Source organism: Lytechinus pictus, chromosome 17 (assembly GCF_037042905.1).
Source record: "Lytechinus pictus isolate F3 Inbred chromosome 17, Lp3.0, whole genome shotgun sequence".
Classification (NCBI taxonomy): Eukaryota; Metazoa; Echinodermata; class Echinoidea; order Temnopleuroida; family Toxopneustidae; genus Lytechinus; species Lytechinus pictus.
Window position 1 is genome coordinate 30,992,664 of NC_087261.1, and position 18,731 is coordinate 31,011,394.

The following is an 18,731-nucleotide window of genomic DNA, read 5'->3' on the forward strand; positions in this document are numbered from 1 at the left end:
TTTGTAAGTTCTGCTTGTCTGGTCTTCTTTTCTTGGCTGCTAAATTACCCAATCATTTTGATTCCCATCAGCTGAAATTTACATCTTATAGATTAATATAATGATAATAATAATATATAGCATTTAAAGTGCACCTTCTAATCTTGTTTCCTATTCAGAGTGAACAGAGGGAATTATTACAGAGAAGGAGGGGGTAGGGAAATGTTATATGCCATATGATGACAATACAAATGTGTTAAGATTAACTTTGAATGTGATTAAAATTCTTCTTCATGCAAGCTTATAATTAAAGGGAATTCATTCCCACTATGTAAAAATAAAAACAATTGGGGTATATCTCATTGAGCAAAAAGAGCTTTATATGTAACACTATTTAAAGGAATCAGTCTGACATCTAAAGACATCAATGATTTTCAAATATATTCCCTTTTCTACTTGGCTCATGACCGGTCTTGCATAACAATTTAATTTTATGATAATCCTGCCAATAATGGTAAATTTTGTTAAAATCTTGATTTTTATTGGTTGTTGAGCCATGTTACTGTGGTTGCTTACCATGATTCATATTGATTGATCATACTCTCTTTAAGTCTTTAAAATTGAAAGGAAATCATGATTAATGTAATCACATATAAATACCAGACCTATAAAATGCTAAGATTACCGGTTCGTGGTATCATTTACATGTGCTCCAATGGCAAGACTAGTACATTGCATATACAGGTACATGAAACTAGTAAAAATAAAAGCACTTTAAAATGTTAGCTTAGATATAAATACCCCCCCCCTTCCCTCATAAGCAATCATAACAGTATCTTAGGCTTTGAAAATCTAAGATTTATACAATTACGTCTAAGTTTTTAAGAGTAGACTTTATTCATGTATCTTGTAAAAAGTAATTCTATTAATTTATTTCTACCCTCTATTTGATTATGCTAATCCTACTGGATTAATATCACAGAGGTATGTTTGCATTGTCTAACACAGATTTATACTATGCTTTGTACATGTACACTCCAAGTAGCTCAGCAAGTATAGTGTATTAGCACAGCAAAAAGGTTCTCTTCCCTGTCTACACTTGGTTATCTTATTGTATAGAGAAATAGATGACATATACTTACATCTACTGTAATGATACTTTTCATTTATCTTAACTTGTACTAGAGCATTCTTTAACTGTATCCAAAAAAAAATCATAGATTTTTGTGAATACCAAATACTAAATAATTATGTTATTTTTATTCAATTCAATTCATTTTATTTAATCATTTAAAGATCAACATACCTGAATGCACAATTATTGAAAATAAAGTTTAAATGATTAGGTGCACTCAAAAATGCAGAAGCTTGCTGATATGCTGCAATAAGTTCTTTTGATATAAAAATTGAAATGAATGAAAACTTGATAAAAAAAGAAGACAAAGTGGAGAATAATGGACTAGACAAATATGTTATTTTTGTGTTACGGTACCTAAAACTTTCAGAATTTGTTATTGATTTTTTAGCCATATTTTATTGGTTATTGTAAAGATGTTGTTTTCTTCCTAATTGGCAGAGATATAGCACCAGAGGGTGCTACAATAGAAGAATCAAATCACAATCTTGATGAGATTGTTAATCTTGCTCTGGAACTCCAGAATAAAACAGGAGTGAAGCTACTCTGGAACACTTGTAATCTATTCTCACACAAAAGGTAATATATGTGATGAAATCATTTTTGTAATACATGTATATTCAAGTGACTCACTATGTAAGAAAAATGATCATTATCAAACAATACTAGGCTTTATAATCTATTCATTAATTGTTATATACTGGAAGTTTTTCTTCGAATGCATGTAGGCTCCTTGTTTGTTTTGCTCTTTTGTTGAATTATGTATTTCTCCTCTACATGTATTCCCTTATTTACATGTATGTATACCTTGTACCTATCTGCTTACACAGAAGGTATCCTAGGTTATATATTGTAAATGTACTGGCGTTAAACCAATGAAGTATATTTGCTTGGAAAAAAATATATAGATCATTTTTCAAATTATATGTAACAGATGTAAAACCCCTGATAGCCTCAGTTGCTATGTGTACAGGCTTCATGTATGATTGCATAACAGTTGTGTAGTAGCGCAATATAAATACACTGTAATTGAATTAGCTGTGTTCATCCGGTGGTTTATCTAGCAGGTTTTTGTTGTTTTTCCTGAATTTAAATTTCATGATTGATGAAAGCGAGTCATATTTGAGTGCATTTTCCTGTGCTATTAGGGTGAGTTTTAATTCTACATTGAATTCATGAATGTGTCCATAATTGAATTATTGTGGAATCAATTGCTCTGAAAACACATTGGCATGAGAGCATCCCAGGGCCCCGTTGTACAAATAGTTACGATTGATCCGATCAATCATAACTCTATGGAAATCCATTATTGTCATAATTTTTTCTACAGGAAATTTGCAAAATGTCCTTTGTAATCAAAGGAGAACACCCCAAATTGTCAAGAAATAGATGAATTTATGGATATGCATTCATATCTAGAATTTTTTTTGAACAAACATGCATTTCATATGTTGACTTTGCTGGCTTTCCATAGTTGCGATTGATCGGATCAATCGTAACTCTTTGTACAACGGGGCCCTGGTCTGTATAGAGGCCATCAGCTGTTTATGATGAATGCTTGGTCATCTAGCCTGCTGGGCGTGTACACACAAATTTTAAACTCAAAGTCTGACATAGAATAAGTACAATATAATCCCAATTTATTTTTATTCCCCTGCTGTATAAGTATCCCTCAATTTTTAAGTTAACATGTTCTTGACCATTTTCCTACACATGAATGTCACCTTCCAAAAAATTGTTCTCACCTTATTTAAAAGATTTAATTATTTTCTACCCCGTTGTAAATCAAGCTTTTTGTATATTTCACCCTTTCATATAAGGACTACTAAAGCTCTCGCTCTCTTTAAATGAAAAAAATAAAATATCAATGACATAATGTGAATACTTCATAGAATGTGTTCCTAATGTACAGTTGTGCTCAAAAGAAAGTTAGTGAATCCCATCACAAAATGCACTCCTTCATGCTGAGTGTTGAATGTAGACAACAATTAACACTACAATATAGGCGAGCCCAGAGAAACAATCTTTATTGAATGTAAAATTCAATCACCCTGAATTCACTCTTAATCTGGCAAAACTTGAACACTTTACATATGTTCATGTTCAGGTCGGGTTCAATAACTATTGAGAACCCTGTAGATTATTTAAAGAAATACTTAAAAGCAAATTAATAATGAAATGTGATACTATTTTATTTTGAGCTGCAGCTAGTAAATATTTTTATTAACAAAACCTCAAGAAAACCTATTAATCTTTGTAATTTGACTATAGATACATGAATGGAGCAGCCACCAACCCAGATGCTCATGTTGTAGCATACGCTGCAGCAGCTGTCAAGAAAGGACTTGAGATTGGGAAGAAACTTGGCGGAGAAAACTTTGGTGAGTTCTTAATACCGGTACTGTTTAGCAAACTTTGTATAATTTGTTTGAAAGAGAGGGGAAATGAGAAGGAAAGAGAAAAGGAAGAAGAGGAGTAAAAAAGAGAAGAAATACCAAACAGGACAATGTTGATTATCATGATAAGAATAATAAAGAATGAGAAAAGTAATAATGATAATGTATTAGAATAAGAATGAAAATAAGAATATAAAGAATATATTATAAGAGTATAAGAATAGAATGAAAAAATAACAGAATATTAGATTAAACAACTCCCAAGAATGTTCTGCAATCTGATTTGTCCAAATCAGATTACATGATATAGCAAAATGCACGATTGCATCCAAGATACAATTTCCTGTACTCTGGCATCAGACAGTCAGACTGCAGGTCCCTATGCTAATAAGCAAAAAGGCCAGATTCATCCAAATCATCTCGTGGCTGAATCCTCCTCCTTGCAAAATCTCGTGATTCGTGAGATTTTCTTTCTCTAAGAATTTACCTGTTTTAACCTCAAGTTAAATGAAATATTATTGCACCATCAGATAGAGTAAAAGTTACTCTTTCATATTGGTCATTTATTTTGTATACAATATTTTGTTAAATAAGTAAATTTCTGGCCTGAAATTGTGCCTCAAAACTGAATTTTCTTCCTCTGTTTTCTTTTGCAAATTGTGCAAAACTTTTTATTTTGAGCCTCAATGATATCTATATCACCATAAAGCTTAACTTCTGTACTTTCTCACAATGCCACTCTTGATATGCGGCACCTTTTAATCGGGTCAAGATCACACTGTTCCCACCAAGGTACAAGACGAGATTTCTGAAATTTTTTACTTGCATGAAATCCAGAGTTCTGATTGGCTGGATAAGGTTCACAGAACAACAGGCGCGGGGTATTTGAGGAGATTACCACATGGGAAGTGTGACCTTCCCACGAACCAAGGCACTGGAACCGTTGGAATTTGCCATTGTGTGGTCTTTTTGACCAATCAGAGTGCAGTATACTTGTTTTCAAGCTGCTTTATGTACTTGGCAAATGAAAAGTGTGATCTTGACCCGATTAAACCAATTCTTATTTTGAAACCTATATCATTTCAAAGCATACATATTCAGCTTTATCATGATATAAAAATCATTTGGGCTCAAACAAAAATAAAGTGTGAAAATAGCAGCTTTTGTCAGGTGAAAATATTCATTTTGTAGCATATTTTAGATCAAAATTTTAACCTATATTACAAAATCTTTGAATAAATCCAAACACATGACCTGAAAGAATGATTCTTCTTCTTTACAATGGTACCAAATTCATGAAATTCGATGCATAATTAGAGCAGCAATGACCGAATGAAAAGAGGTGTTTTGGTCCGCATCAAGCTCATTAAATATGCAAAACATCTCAAGTCATGAATATCACTTGGATGAAAGAAGCCACTTTCTTGGGACCTGCAGTCTGACTGCAGAGTGCAGGATAGTGCAAGGTCTGGAATTATCTAGAATTTAGATCAAATATAGCATTCGGGGCAACTCAGTAACATGGGTGGGGGGGGGGGGTTGTATAAAACAAACAATACACGCATTTTTGTGCATAGAGGACCTTGAAGCGGGGGCTGGTTATAAGATGAAGTGGTAATAAGCCAATCTCCACTTACCGACTTTATGCGTGTAGAGATCCGACAGACAATCCTCTAATATAACAAAGTGTTCCAATTATTGCACAATCCCAATGACACAGAATCACACAAGATTATATCACAACAAATCACTTGGCTAGCTCAAGCGGTATTTGGATTTTCTCTTAGTGAAAATGACGGAGAAAAAAGGGTAGTACGCAAATTAGAAATGATATGCTGTGGAAGATGCAATGGATAAATTTGCTCCAAGTGAGATGATGGAATCCACAAAATGTATCAAGTATTTGACGACGTTCTCAAAACACGTGTTTACTAAAGTAGAAAACTTTGAGAAGTGTGTTCAGAAAAGAAAGTAGTAGTTTTCATCCCAAATGTGATGTAGGATGTAAACAAAGAGAGAGGGGAGAGAGAGGTACCAATTCAGAGAATTTATAGTGAGTCACAGGTGAGTGTGCTGTGTGAGGGTCATTATTGACCACTTGTTGGCATGTTTATTGCTAAGGAGTGGAAGTAACTGGTATCCAAGGGTAATGTCCTCTCGAAGATGATGAGTAATAGAAGGCAAAGTTGAGAAATGAAAAAGGATGAAATTTGGAAAATACTACATCAGCCCCCTCCTAGATCGTTGAATAAAATGAAACGGTCGATAACAAAGAAAATAGTAATAGTCTAAATGAAGAAAATAATTTCTCAATTAAAATGAAGGACTTGAACAAAGCGCTTTGGAAAATGCACTTTTCGACCTGAACGAGTTTGTCTGATTTCAGGCTCGGTAGATGATGAAGAAGGAGTGATGGAGGGAGGCGTAGGCTTAGTGGTTGGTGTAGTAGTCACTTGAGAAGGTTTAGGGTTTTCAGGAGTAGATAAGCTAGGTTGAACAGTGGTTGGAACGGTTGTTGAAATGGGTGGTTCCAAATATGCTGGTTTCAGACGGTCGAGACTGATAGTTTCATGTTTTCCTTTGAGTAGGATGGTGAAAAACTTATCAGCTCGCTTGATGACTTGATATGGGCCATCATAGGGTGGTTGAAGGGGTTTCTTGACAGCATCATGACGCACAAAGACATGGGTGCATGATGTGAGATCAGGGTGGACCTGTGGTTTGCGATGCTGAATACGAGTGGGCTGAGGTTTGAGGTTCTCCATTTGTTTTCTCAGTCGATGGATATAGTTGCTAGGGTCCAAATCACAATCTTTCTGATTAGGTGCTACAAACTGACCTGGCAATCTTAAAGTTGTTCCATATACCAGCTCAGCAGCGCAACATCCCAAATCAGATTTGACTGCAGTTCGAATTCCAAGCATGACGAGAGGGAGAGTTTCAGTCCATCGTGGAGAAGAGGTAGTTTTGAGTGACGCTTTAAGTTGCCGATGAAAGCGCTCAACCAGTCCATTTGATGCAGGATGATAAGATGTAGTTCGAATTCTAGAGCTACCAAGAAGATGAGTTAGAGCTTGAAAGAGTGAAGATTCGAATTGTCGACCTCTATCGGTAGTGATTATTGAGGGAGCACCGAAACGAGATACCCAGTGTGAAATGAATGCTCGGGCAACTGTCTCAGCTGATATGTCGGGAATAGGCATTGCCTCAGGCCATCGGGTGAAACGGTCAACACATGTGAGAAGATATGCATTGCCATTTGAAGGAGGAAGTGGTCCCACGAGATCGATATGAATGTGATCGAATCTAGCATCAGTTGTTGAAAAAGTACCTATCGGTGTCTTGGTGTGACGGTGTACTTTACAACGTTGACACTGTATGCAAGTTTTGGTCCAATTTCGAACATCTTTGTTGATTCCAGGCCAAACAAATCTGTCTGTGATGAGTTTTTGGGTAGCATTGATGCCAGGGTGAGATAGGTTGTGAAGAGCATCAAATACAACTCGTCTGAATTTAGATGGGATGTAAGGTCGAGGATTGGTAGTTGAAGTATCGCATAGGATAGTAGAGTCAGAGATAGGAAGAGGTAGAGGTTCGAGTTTGAGCGAGGTTGAAGTGAGTTGTTTGAGTTCCTCGTCAACCTCCTGGGCAGCGGCGATGGCATTGAAATCAATGGTAGGAGTTGAAGTGAGGGAGTTGATTTCCATGCGAGATAGAGCGTCTGCCACTACATTGTGTTTTCCACTAATATGCCTTATATCTGTGCTGAATTGAGATATGTAGTCTAGGTGTCTGACTTCGCGTGGTGAATACCTGTCAGGTCTAGCATTAAAGGCATGAGTGAGAGGTTTGTGATCAGTATAGATGAAGAATTGTCGTCCTTCAAGGGCATGTCTGAAGTGACGAATAGTGAGATACACAGAGAGAAGTTCACGTCCGAATGTGCTATATCTTGTCTCAGCTGGCTGCAGGCGTTTTGAGAAGAAGGCGATGGGTTGCCAGTCATCGTCAATGTGTTGCTGCAACACACCTCCAACAGCAACATCTGATGCATCCACCATAATGCAGAGTGGGGCATTAGGTTTTGGGTGTGAAAGGAGAGTAGCTTGAGCGAGAGCTGTTTTCACTGAGTTGAATGCATTGAGGGCTGTATCATCGAGATGGATTGCTTTGTTTTTCTGCTTGCATGCCAATAGATCGGTGAGTGGTTGAGTGAGAGTTGCACAATCAGGAATGAAGCGACGATAGAAATTGACTAGTCCTAGAAATTCTCTGAGTTTGCGAAGAGAATCAGGAACAGGGAAATCGTTGATGACTTTGACTTTCTCGAGCAGAGGGCGGATGCCGTTCTCATCAACAATGTGTCCGAGAAAGGTGAGAGAAGATGCGCCGAATTCACACTTGGCTGGGTTGATGACGACGCCATATTTTGAGAGTCGAGCGAAAAGTAGCTGGAGATGTTGCTTGTGCTCCTCTTCATTTTCGCTAGCGATGAGCAGATCGTCGATGTAGGCGTACACAAATGGAAGACCACGGGTTACTTCATCAATGAATCGTTGAAAAGTTTGTGCGGCATTACGTAGCCCAAAAGGCATGCGTACAAACTCAAATAACCCAAAGGGTGTGGTGATGGCTGTTTTGTGTACATCTGCTTGATCGACAGGAATCTGGTGATATGCTCGTACGAGATCGAGTTTTGAGAAAATTCGCTTGCCTGCTAGGGCAGATGTAAAGTCTTGAAGATGGGGAATGGGATATTTGTCGGGCACTGTATTCCTATTTAGTGCACGATAGTCTCCACACGGTCTCCAGTCTCCGGGTGTTTTCTTGGGCACCATATGAAGTGGGGATGCCCAGTTGCTGCTAGACGGTTGAATGATGCCTAGTTCCAGCATGTGATCGAATTCCGCCTTCGCGATATTGTACCTGTCGGTTGCTAGGCGACGAGGACGGGATGAAACAGGAGGGCCTTTCGTCACAATGTGATGGGTGACGGAGTGCTTGATCTCAGCCTCCTTATACACAGGGCGTGTAATGTCAGGAAATTTGTCGAGGATAGTTTTGTAGGCAGCTTGATTTTCTGGCTTCAGAAACATAGGGCTAATAGAAGGAGATGAAGAAAGGATGCCAGTAATAGATAGATTTGTAGAAGAGTCGATGAGCTTGAGATTGCGTACATCCACAAGTAAACCAAAGTGATGAAGGAAGTCTGCCCCGATGATAGGAATGGGAATATCAGCAATGATGAAAATCCATCTGCAAGCTCGACGCAGGCCGACGTCGAGAGTCAGGCTTCGCTCTCCATAAGTCGTAATGCTTGAGCGATTTACTGCTTGTAGATAGAATTTTGATGAAGGATGATGTTTTTCGGCTTTTGATGGAGGAAGAACGCTAACTTCAGCTCCTGTGTCGACCAAAAAACGAATTCCAGTTTTCCTATCAGTGATGTAGAAAAGGCGACTTTGTTGTTTGCTGCCAGTTGGACTTGTCGCCGCTAGTCGCTGGCTTTGTCGTTTCCCTGGTTGGTCTGGTTGAAAGTGCAAGGGGGAGTGCACTTCTTTGCCCCCTTTCCAAAACGCCAATGGTAGTAGCAGTCTCCTCCGACATGTGATTGAGGACTCTTGCTACGCTGACGGCTTTCTTTCTGGCGAGAGCCTCGCTCACGGCTGCGACCTCGGCTCCGATCGGATTGTTGCGCCGACACATTTTGGACAAGAAGGGAAAGCTGTGCGATCTGAGCTTTCATCTCTGCCATTTCAGGATTTGAAGAGGGTGTGGTGGAAGAAGAAGAGGGAGACAGATGTGCTACCCGAGAGTGATGAATTGGGGAATGGGTTTCGAGAATCTTGTCGGCTAAGTCGGCAAGCTTCTCGATTTCCATGGAATCTCGGGTTGAAGCCAATATAACTTGAATATTGGTTGGCAGCCTCTGCAGGAATAGTTGTTTCAGAATGTTCTCCTCAAGAGTGTTGGTTCCCAACAACTGTTTCATTTTTCGGAGCAGCTGAGAGGGTTTTCGATCTCCCAGCTCCTCCAAAATCAGTAGTTGGTGGAGCCGTTTTTGTTCGGATGCTGATGTTCGTTGGATGAGCTGATATTTCAAAACATCATATGGGTTCTCCTTTGGGGGAGAAATGAGGAGATCTCTGATTTCCTGAGCATATTCGGGTTCAAGTGATGCAACGATATATGCAAATTTTGTTGATTGTTTGCTGATGCCCTTTGTTAGAAATTGAGCTTCAACTTGGACGAACCAAATGGTAGGATCATTTGGCCAGAAGGGAGGAAGCTTAAGTTGAACATTGGAAATAGAAGAGCTAGCTGTCGAGTCGGAAGAAAATTGATCGTCAGTCGACATGATGATAAGTATAAATGAATGAAGAAAGGGAGACAACAATTAAAACAATTTGAAAAAGGATGACTGTTCTCAGCACGTTGGTCGGGTTTAAATCACGTCGGGGTCACCAGTGAAGCGGGGGCTGGTTATAAGATGAAGTGGTAATAAGCCAATCTCCACTTACCGACTTTATGCGTGTAGAGATCCGACAGACAATCCTCTAATATAACAAAGTGTTCCAATTATTGCACAATCCCAATGACACAGAATCACACAAGATTATATCACAACAAATCACTTGGCTAGCTCAAGCGGTATTTGGATTTTCTCTTAGTGAAAATGACGGAGAAAAAAGGGTAGTACGCAAATTAGAAATGATATGCTGTGGAAGATGCAATGGATAAATTTGCTCCAAGTGAGATGATGGAATCCACAAAATGTATCAAGTATTTGACGACGTTCTCAAAACACGTGTTTACTAAAGTAGAAAACTTTGAGAAGTGTGTTCAGAAAAGAAAGTAGTAGTTTTCATCCCAAATGTGATGTAGGATGTAAACAAAGAGAGAGGGGAGAGAGAGGTACCAATTCAGAGAATTTATAGTGAGTCACAGGTGAGTGTGCTGTGTGAGGGTCATTATTGACCACTTGTTGGCATGTTTATTGCTAAGGAGTGGAAGTAACTGGTATCCAAGGGTAATGTCCTCTCGAAGATGATGAGTAATAGAAGGCAAAGTTGAGAAATGAAAAAGGATGAAATTTGGAAAATACTACAACCTAAATAATGAACTTTTTGCTCGACTCGCCAAATGGATATACCGCACTCGGTCCTGCGGACCTCAGTGCGGTATAATTATTTGGCCCTGCATGCACGCGCTTACCGGATATGTGCATTATTTGTATAATATACTAATGAAGAAGGAGGAGTTGTTCACATTTTCTTTTGGTTTTATTTGTAGTTTTCTGGGGAGGACGAGAGGGCTACCAAAGCCTGCTCAATACTGACCTACAGGGAGAGCTCTCTCACATGGCTAACTTCTTTAAGATGGCTGTTAGTAAGTATATATTCACTAGATCAAGCCAGAATATAATAAATGAATATGTACCAATCATTTTGGAAACATTTATCAATATTGCATTTTTTTCTTTAAGATAAAGATTCTTATGTAGTTATGTGTAAAAAAAGAGGAGTCAAAAACAAGAATGGAAATCGTCATATTAGATGAACATGAATGCAGGTATTAAATAGGAGACAGAAGTAGTAAGTAGATAGCTGAATGCATTGATAGAAAGAGACAATATGTTTTTTTTAAATCATTATTTGTATTGTTTTGCTACTTACTAGGTAGATTTATGATAATGATAGCAATAGGGAGATTATTTGATGTACATCATAATACCTTGATAGATTATTGTAGTCCGGTCTGTTAGCGTAAAAAACACCCTACTTGTGGACACAGTGGACAAAAGCATGATTTTTTCTCCAGACCTTTGTTTATGTATAAGAATTAAAAATGGGGTATGCTCCAAAAAATCTGGCTGCAGGAACAGTGAAAAAATGGGTGAAAATGTCAGAATTTATGAGTTTAGATTGGTCTGATATATAGACTAGCGCTAGTGCAAAACTCAATAGCAGTGCATTATTTTGCATTGATTTAGTTCTTGAATTCAGACCCTTTTTGAACAGATATTTTGTTTGTCCTCACATCTCAATGCACTAAATATCTGAATGCAGATGCTAAACAAGCCGAAGGGTGGCGGAGGAGGGGGTTAAATGTTGGTGTGTATGTACATATTTTGGTCTTGGTGTAAAGATGTGCAAGACACATTTTTTGCATGTGTTGCCATGGTAACAGTGTATTATGGCAAAATAAGGTTACAAATCTTGCAGTTAGAACTACTTCCTCTGTTTTCATCCGATTCTCATGAAATTTGGCACACACATTGGTCTTGAGGTGAAGATGTCTAAGACACACTTTGTGTGTCTTTCGGAAATTTCGTTGCCATGGTAACAACATAACATTTTGTGAAAATTGGGGAAAAAACCTTACAATTCAAACTGCTTCATCAGTTTTAAATCAATTCTCATGAAATTTGGCACACACATTGGTATTAAAGTAAAGATGTACAAGGCACTTTTTGTGATTGTTTCAGAAATTGTGTTGCCATGGTAACAGCATATTATATGGCAAAATTTAGGTAAAAACCTTGCAATTTGAACTACTTCATCAGTTTCAAACCAATTCTCATGCACGATATGGCTCACACATTGGCCTTGAGATAAAGATGTGCAAGAACCTTTTTTTTTTCATTTGTCAGAGAGTGCATTGCCTTGATAACCACATATAGCCAGAAATGCAGGGAAAACTCGTCAATTGTGGATCAAACTACTTCTCAGTTTTCAGCCTGTGCTCAGAAAAGTTTACACAAATATTCATTTTGGGTAAAGATTCACATTCAGTGTTAAAGGGGAATCCAGCCTTGGTCATAAAATGTTGTGTGGAAAAGGAGAAAAATAAGAATGGTGAAAGTTTTAAAGCAATCGGACAAGCAAAATAAAGTTATGGCTGCTTTAAAATTAAGATCCCTAAGGCTACTAGTATGTAGATTTCAAATTGATAATGGGTAAGTAAATTATGACAAGGGGTGAGGCCGCAAGGACAACTTTCCCATTGGCCTTGTACTTTGATTTTTGGTTTTCTCCTAAATTTCATTGGGGCCGTAATATAAACCTGTTAGCAGGTTAGAATAATGCTTTATGTCCTCATGAAAGAAAGATACAATTTGAAGTAAAACTTTTGAAAAAGGCATTTTAGTCAATTAATTATTTCTGTACACGGAAGAGTGGTCCTTCCCTTACATCATTATGACATCACATGTGCGGCCAATTTGAAGTCTTCATGGGTATATAGTGATTACCAATGTTTACAACTTTTATATATTCACAACTTTCTTATGGTTTGTCCGATATTGTTCAAACTTTGACCTATTGTCTGATTTTTTCTTTTCCTCATAAAAACAAGTGTTTATTTGGTTTGGATTCCCCTTTAACATCATAAAATAGCGCAGGGTATTCATGGTATTAATCACCTTCAATAATATATATAGGTTCTTTTTTTTGGGGGGGGGGGGCGGAGGAGGTCCTTAAAAACTGACAACATAAAAATATAGAAGGTTAAAGGACATGGCCATTGGGAACTTAAACACTCTTAAAGAAAGCACCCCTTCCATTTTTTTTTTTTTTTTTTTTTTTTGGGGGGGGGGGCCTTTAGAAAATTGCCACATAAAGAGTAAAAGGAAATAATTACAACTAGGAACTGACCCCCCCCCCCAAAAAAAAAAAAAAAGGGGGGGGAAGAAAATTCCTTTACACTTCAGCGTATTAATTTAAAGCCTAAAACATTCTGGTTTGATAAAAGATAATTTCCGGTGCCCAATTAATCAACGTTTTATTTATCTCCTTCTACTCAGTCTTTGTTCATTTCAGTGTTTACTCTGACTTTCTTACATCACTTTTTGCACTTTTTGCACTTTAGAGCTTTACCATACCTTCTTGTTTTGTTTCCTCCCCCCCCCCTCTTTTTCTCCCTCTCTAAGTACATTTTTTTTGCTATTTTAATTCATTATTATCTAGCAACAATTATTCCATTTTGAATGCTTACACCTACACTGAAATATAATACCATGACATTTATTATTTTCTTCATAATCTTCTAAACTCTATTTTGGCTACACTCTGTCCTAAATAATACTATTAGCTATATTTAATGTCTAGTTTAAAGAATTGAAGAAATGGCTGTCATGATATTATATTTCGGTAAAGGTGCATCAAATTCATAGTTGCAGCATTCAGAATGGAATTACTGTTGCTTGAAAAAAAATGGATTTAGTTGTTTTCCGAAAATCCTCCGTGAAAATTTTAGTTATATCACTGAGTTTTCCCATTCCTGCAGTTACCACCATCTGAAAGGGATATGACTAGAATATATGTAGAGAAATAAAAGTCATCATTTGCTCAATGAACAGTGAATACGTTCGTCCTTACTCCAATGCAAAATTATTTGCATTTTTTGTGACAGTCAGATCTTGCATCCAACAATTTTGCTATATACTGAAACATAATATTCATTTTTTGACAATTATACTGAAAAAATTAAATGAAATAAAATTGAAGGCAAAAAATTATTGTGCACATATGCATATTTTTGATATGGTATGCTATTGAGTCATGGATTTGCAAGTGAATTTCTAAAACAAGTGCAGAGATTTTTGTATATATATATATATATTTATAAAGTCAAAAAGGGGCCTAAGCTTTCGATCCTAGCAGAATCTTCGTCGGAGGCAAAATGACAAACATATAAAGTGGAACAACCATAATATAGACCACAAACAAGCTACAGCAACACTAGAAACAAGGAGACAAAAGGGGCATTAGTGAGTAGAGAAGACCAATCAGGTTAGTGAAGGGGATGAAAGAAAAGGAGTGGGCAGAGACACAAAGGGAAGTTAGTGTAAGTAAGGCCAAGAGGGATTAAGATAATGAGGCAGGCAACATCAAACAGGATCTGGAACAAAACAGTGATAGAGGGATGAATAACTAGAGAATTAGTGAGAGGTGGGTCAAACAGGTTACAAAGAAAGGCTTAATAAACTGGTGCATAAGAGTGGGGGAAAAAAAAGGGAGAAAAAGAATGGGGAACAACTGATAATGTGCAAAAGACATATAAGTATATATGATAAAGCATTAAACAAACTAAGAGAAGAAGGTAAGTGTAAATATGTATTTATAAGTGATATGTATATAAATATATCCAAAAAAGAAATGTATATGAAAAAATATATAAATATATACACATATGGTGTAACTGATATGGTAATTCGCTAGGTGTGACGGGAAAAACCATAAGACTATATAGCAGGAAAGAAAAAAAACCTGTATATGTGAAAAAGAGGAAGCAAATTGCCTAAAAAGGTAAAAGCAAATATAGAAGAGAGGGGGTGTATTATGAAGAAACCATAGTATACATGTAAATAAGCAAATGTGGTAAATCTAAAAGAGGTGAGTGGAGAAAAAACAAATATATATATATATATATAATAATTATTATATCGCCTGAATAAGGAAGGAAAAATTGGAGCTGAGCTTGTATGAGATATTATATGGGAGGAAAGTAGAGTAAGAAACTATAATGTAACTATTCAAAAGAGCTGAGGGGAAATATTATATGTATATATAAATTGAAAGTGGATAGGAAAGAAAAATCAGTCGTTCCCCTCTTGGATGTTCAGGCCATGAGGTTGGGTGGTGCGAAGTCGTCTCATCCAAAGCTTCTCCCTGCTAGTACGGACTGAGTCAGGACGGGTACCTAAAGATTCGATGCCCTGTAGCATCATGTCAGTGATGGAGTGGTTGGGGAGGTTAAAATGGCGGCCAACTGGAGTGTCTAGCTTTGCTGTGTTGACGGTGGATCTGTGCCCGTAGAATCGTTTCTTGAGTGTGGTCTTGGTTTCCCCTATGTATTGTACCCTACAAACTCTGCAAGTGATGAGATATACAACATTAGTGGTAGTGCATGTGATGTTGCCCTTGATTTGGTGAGACAGGCTGGTAGAGTTGCTGGTGAAAGTATCGCCCTCGTGAAGGTGTATTTCACATATGATGCACCTGTTGCTGGTGCATTTGAAGGTGCCATGCTGTATGGGAGAAGAATGGTTAGTGAGGGAGGGCACTTCAGCACGAACAATGAGGTCCCTGAGATTCGGTGGGCGTCGGTATGCTAGAAGGGGAGTATCGGGAACGGCCTGTTGGAGACGATCAGAAGTGTGTAAAATGTGGTGGTTATCAAACAGGATTTTGCGGAGAGGGGGTAGATTGGGATGGAAGGTGGTAACAAGCGGTATTCTGTCGGTGGTCTCCTTGTCACTTTTTGGTTTGAGAACTTCAGATCTGGGGAGAGAACGAACTTTGTTAATTGCCAGTTGGACTGCCCTGGCCCTGTGGCCCCTAGCACAGAGATGTTTCTGCAGATTCCTGGCATGGAAGGAAAAATCAGGGTCCTCGGAGCAGATACGGCGAAGTCTGAGGGCTTGACTGTAAGCGATGCCGGTTTTGCAGTGACGGGGGTGGCAGCTGGATGAGTGGAGGTACTGGTGGGTATCTGTGGGTTTAGAGTATAGGGTAGTGGTGATACCATTAGACTTTTTCTGGACTGTAACATCAAGGAAGTGGGTTTCCTGTTGGGAGAAATCAGAAGTGAATTTGATGGTCCTGTGGAAGGAATTGATGTGGTCAATGAATGTATGGAGGCTGTCTTCATCCCTGGTCCAGATGAAAAAAATGTCGTCTATGTAACGCCACCAAATCCATGGGCGACAGGGGGCTGAATCTAAAATTATTTCTATAATTAGTTGCATGATTAAAGGTTCACTTTATAATATGTCAGAAAAAATATACTTGGAGAGAAGAGAGGGTAAAAAAAGGAGAGAGGAAACATAAGATGGTATGGTGAAGCTCAAAATCAAGAGTGATGTGATATAGTTAAAAAGAAAGAGTAGGAATGGAATATGAATAAAAGACTGAGTATGAGAATATAAATAAACAATGATTAATTGGCTACTGTAAACAATTTTTTACCAAAGCAGAATGCATTAAACATCAAATGAATGGTCTGAACTCTGAAGTGCAAATGAATCTTCTTACCTTTTAATGGGGGGGGGGGCATTTTTCTGCTCAAAAAATATATCAGCCCCATTTGTTTGCGGGGGGGGGGTTAAGTTCTTAGTCATAATCCTTTAACTTTTACTTTTATGAGGTCATTTTCTAAAGACCCCCCCCCCCAAAAAAAAAAGGGAGTAATGTCTCGCTTTAAAATACAAAGACCCCTGAGGGGCAAAGGCGTAGACTGGTTGAGCATAGGGAGATAGAAGTGGTATGGGGAGGGGTGCACATCTTGGGAAGGTGGAACTAAGGTTTGGAAAATCAGCCGTTGAAAGTAGAAGGGGTACACATTTTGTTTTGCTTGCCAGTGTTGGAACTCCTTTGCCAGAGCGGAAGGTTTCACATTCACCCAGTGTACCCCCAGCCTATGCCCTTGAGGGGATGCTTATTTCAAGAGTGTTAATGGACACCGCCTTTAACCTTTATTTTGAGGTCAGATTTTAAGGACCAATCCCGCTCCTCCCCCAAAACCTAGAAATATTACTGAAGGTGATTAATACCCCCACACTCATATATTTTAATGCAGTTTAGAATTTAATATGAATCTTTACCCAAAGATGAATATTTCTTCCAACTTTTATGAGCACTGACAAAAAAAAGGGGAAGTTGTTTGATCCACAATGAGTTTTCCTGCATTTCTGGCTATCATATGAGGTTACCATGGCAATATACTCTGACAAATGCACACATAAAATGGTTCTTGCACATCTTTACCTCAAAGCAAATGTATGAGCCAAATTTCATGAGAAATGGTTCAAAACTGATGAAGTTGTTCAAATTGCAAGGTTTTTACCTAAATTTTGTCATATAATATGTTGTTACCATGGCAACACAATTTATGAAACACATACAAAAAGTGCCTTGTACATCTTTACTCTAATACCAATGTGTGTGTCAAATTTCATGAGAATTGATTTAAAACTGATGAAGCAGTTTGAATTGTAATTTTTTCCCCAATTTTCACCAAATAATATGTTGTTACCATGGTAACAAGATTTTTGAAAGACACACAAAATGTGTCTTAGACATCTTCACCTCAAGACCAATGTGTGTGCCAAATTTCATGAGAATCGGGTGACAACAGAGGAAGTAGTTCTAACTGCAAGATTTGTACCTTATTTTTGCCATAATACACTGTTACCATGGCAACACAATTTCCAACACATGCAAAAAAATGTGTCTTGCACATCTTTACCCCAAGACCAAAATATGTACATACACACCAACATTCAACCCCCTCCATCACCACCCTTCGGCTTGTTTAGCATCTGCATTCAGATATTTAGTGCATTGAGATGTGAGGACAAACAGAATATCTGTTCAAAAAGGGTCTGAATTCAAGAACTAAACCAATGCAAAATAATGCACTGCTATTGAGTTTTGCACTAGCGCTAGTCTATATATCAGACCAATCTAAACTCATAAATTCTGACATTTTCACCCATTTTTTCACTGTTCCTGCAGCCAGATTTTTTGGAGCATACCCCATTTTTAATTCTCATACATAAACAAAGGTCTGGAGAAAAAATCATGCTTTTGTCCACCGTGTCCACATAATTCCGCTAACAGACCAGACTATTGAGAGAATGTAAATTGTCTCACCCTGAAGTTTAACAGATCTCATTAAAATGTCAAATGTTATCAAATTCTTTTTTAATGCTCTGTGGGTTATGAAGTTAATTTGAATGGAACACACGATCCATGTTTTGTATAGAGTTTTAATATTTTGTCTTTAATATATGATGTTTGACGTCAGTATTTTGAGGTCATTGAACTCTGAAGAGCTTTAAAGGTCAAATGTGATTTGTCTGTCTTGAAAACAAATCTCATGGCATGCACTAGCTAGCAGAGAGAATATCATTCTCAAGTCATCATTTAAAGGTCAAGTTCAACCCAGAAAAATGTTTATTTTAATAAATACATGTAGAGAAAAATCAAAGTAACATAACGTTGAAAATTTCTTCAAAATCGAATGTAAAAAAAGAAAGTTACAACAATGGAAAGTTTCACTTTAATTCAGTGACATGCAAATGAGAGAGTTGATGATGCCCCTCACTCACTATTTCTTTCGTTTTTGTCTCACCTGCATAGCAGAGTGAGACTATAGGCGCCGCTTTTCCGACGGCGGCGGCGGCGTCAACACCAAATCTTAACCTGAGGTTAAGT

The 18,731-nt window shown here is 37.8% G+C and overlaps 1 protein-coding gene across 1 annotated transcript in view; it reads left to right on the forward strand.

The window, feature by feature from the left end:
* LOC129280820 (uncharacterized) overlaps positions 1 to 18,731 on the forward strand; it is a 37,132-nt gene that overhangs the window by 7,763 nt on the left and 10,638 nt on the right. The window contains exons 5-7 of the mRNA XM_064111858.1: positions 1,556 to 1,693; positions 3,386 to 3,495; positions 10,804 to 10,899. Of these exons, the coding sequence (XP_063967928.1) occupies positions 1,556 to 1,693; positions 3,386 to 3,495; positions 10,804 to 10,899 (344 nt within the window). The remainder of the gene's footprint in view (positions 1 to 1,555; positions 1,694 to 3,385; positions 3,496 to 10,803; positions 10,900 to 18,731) is intronic.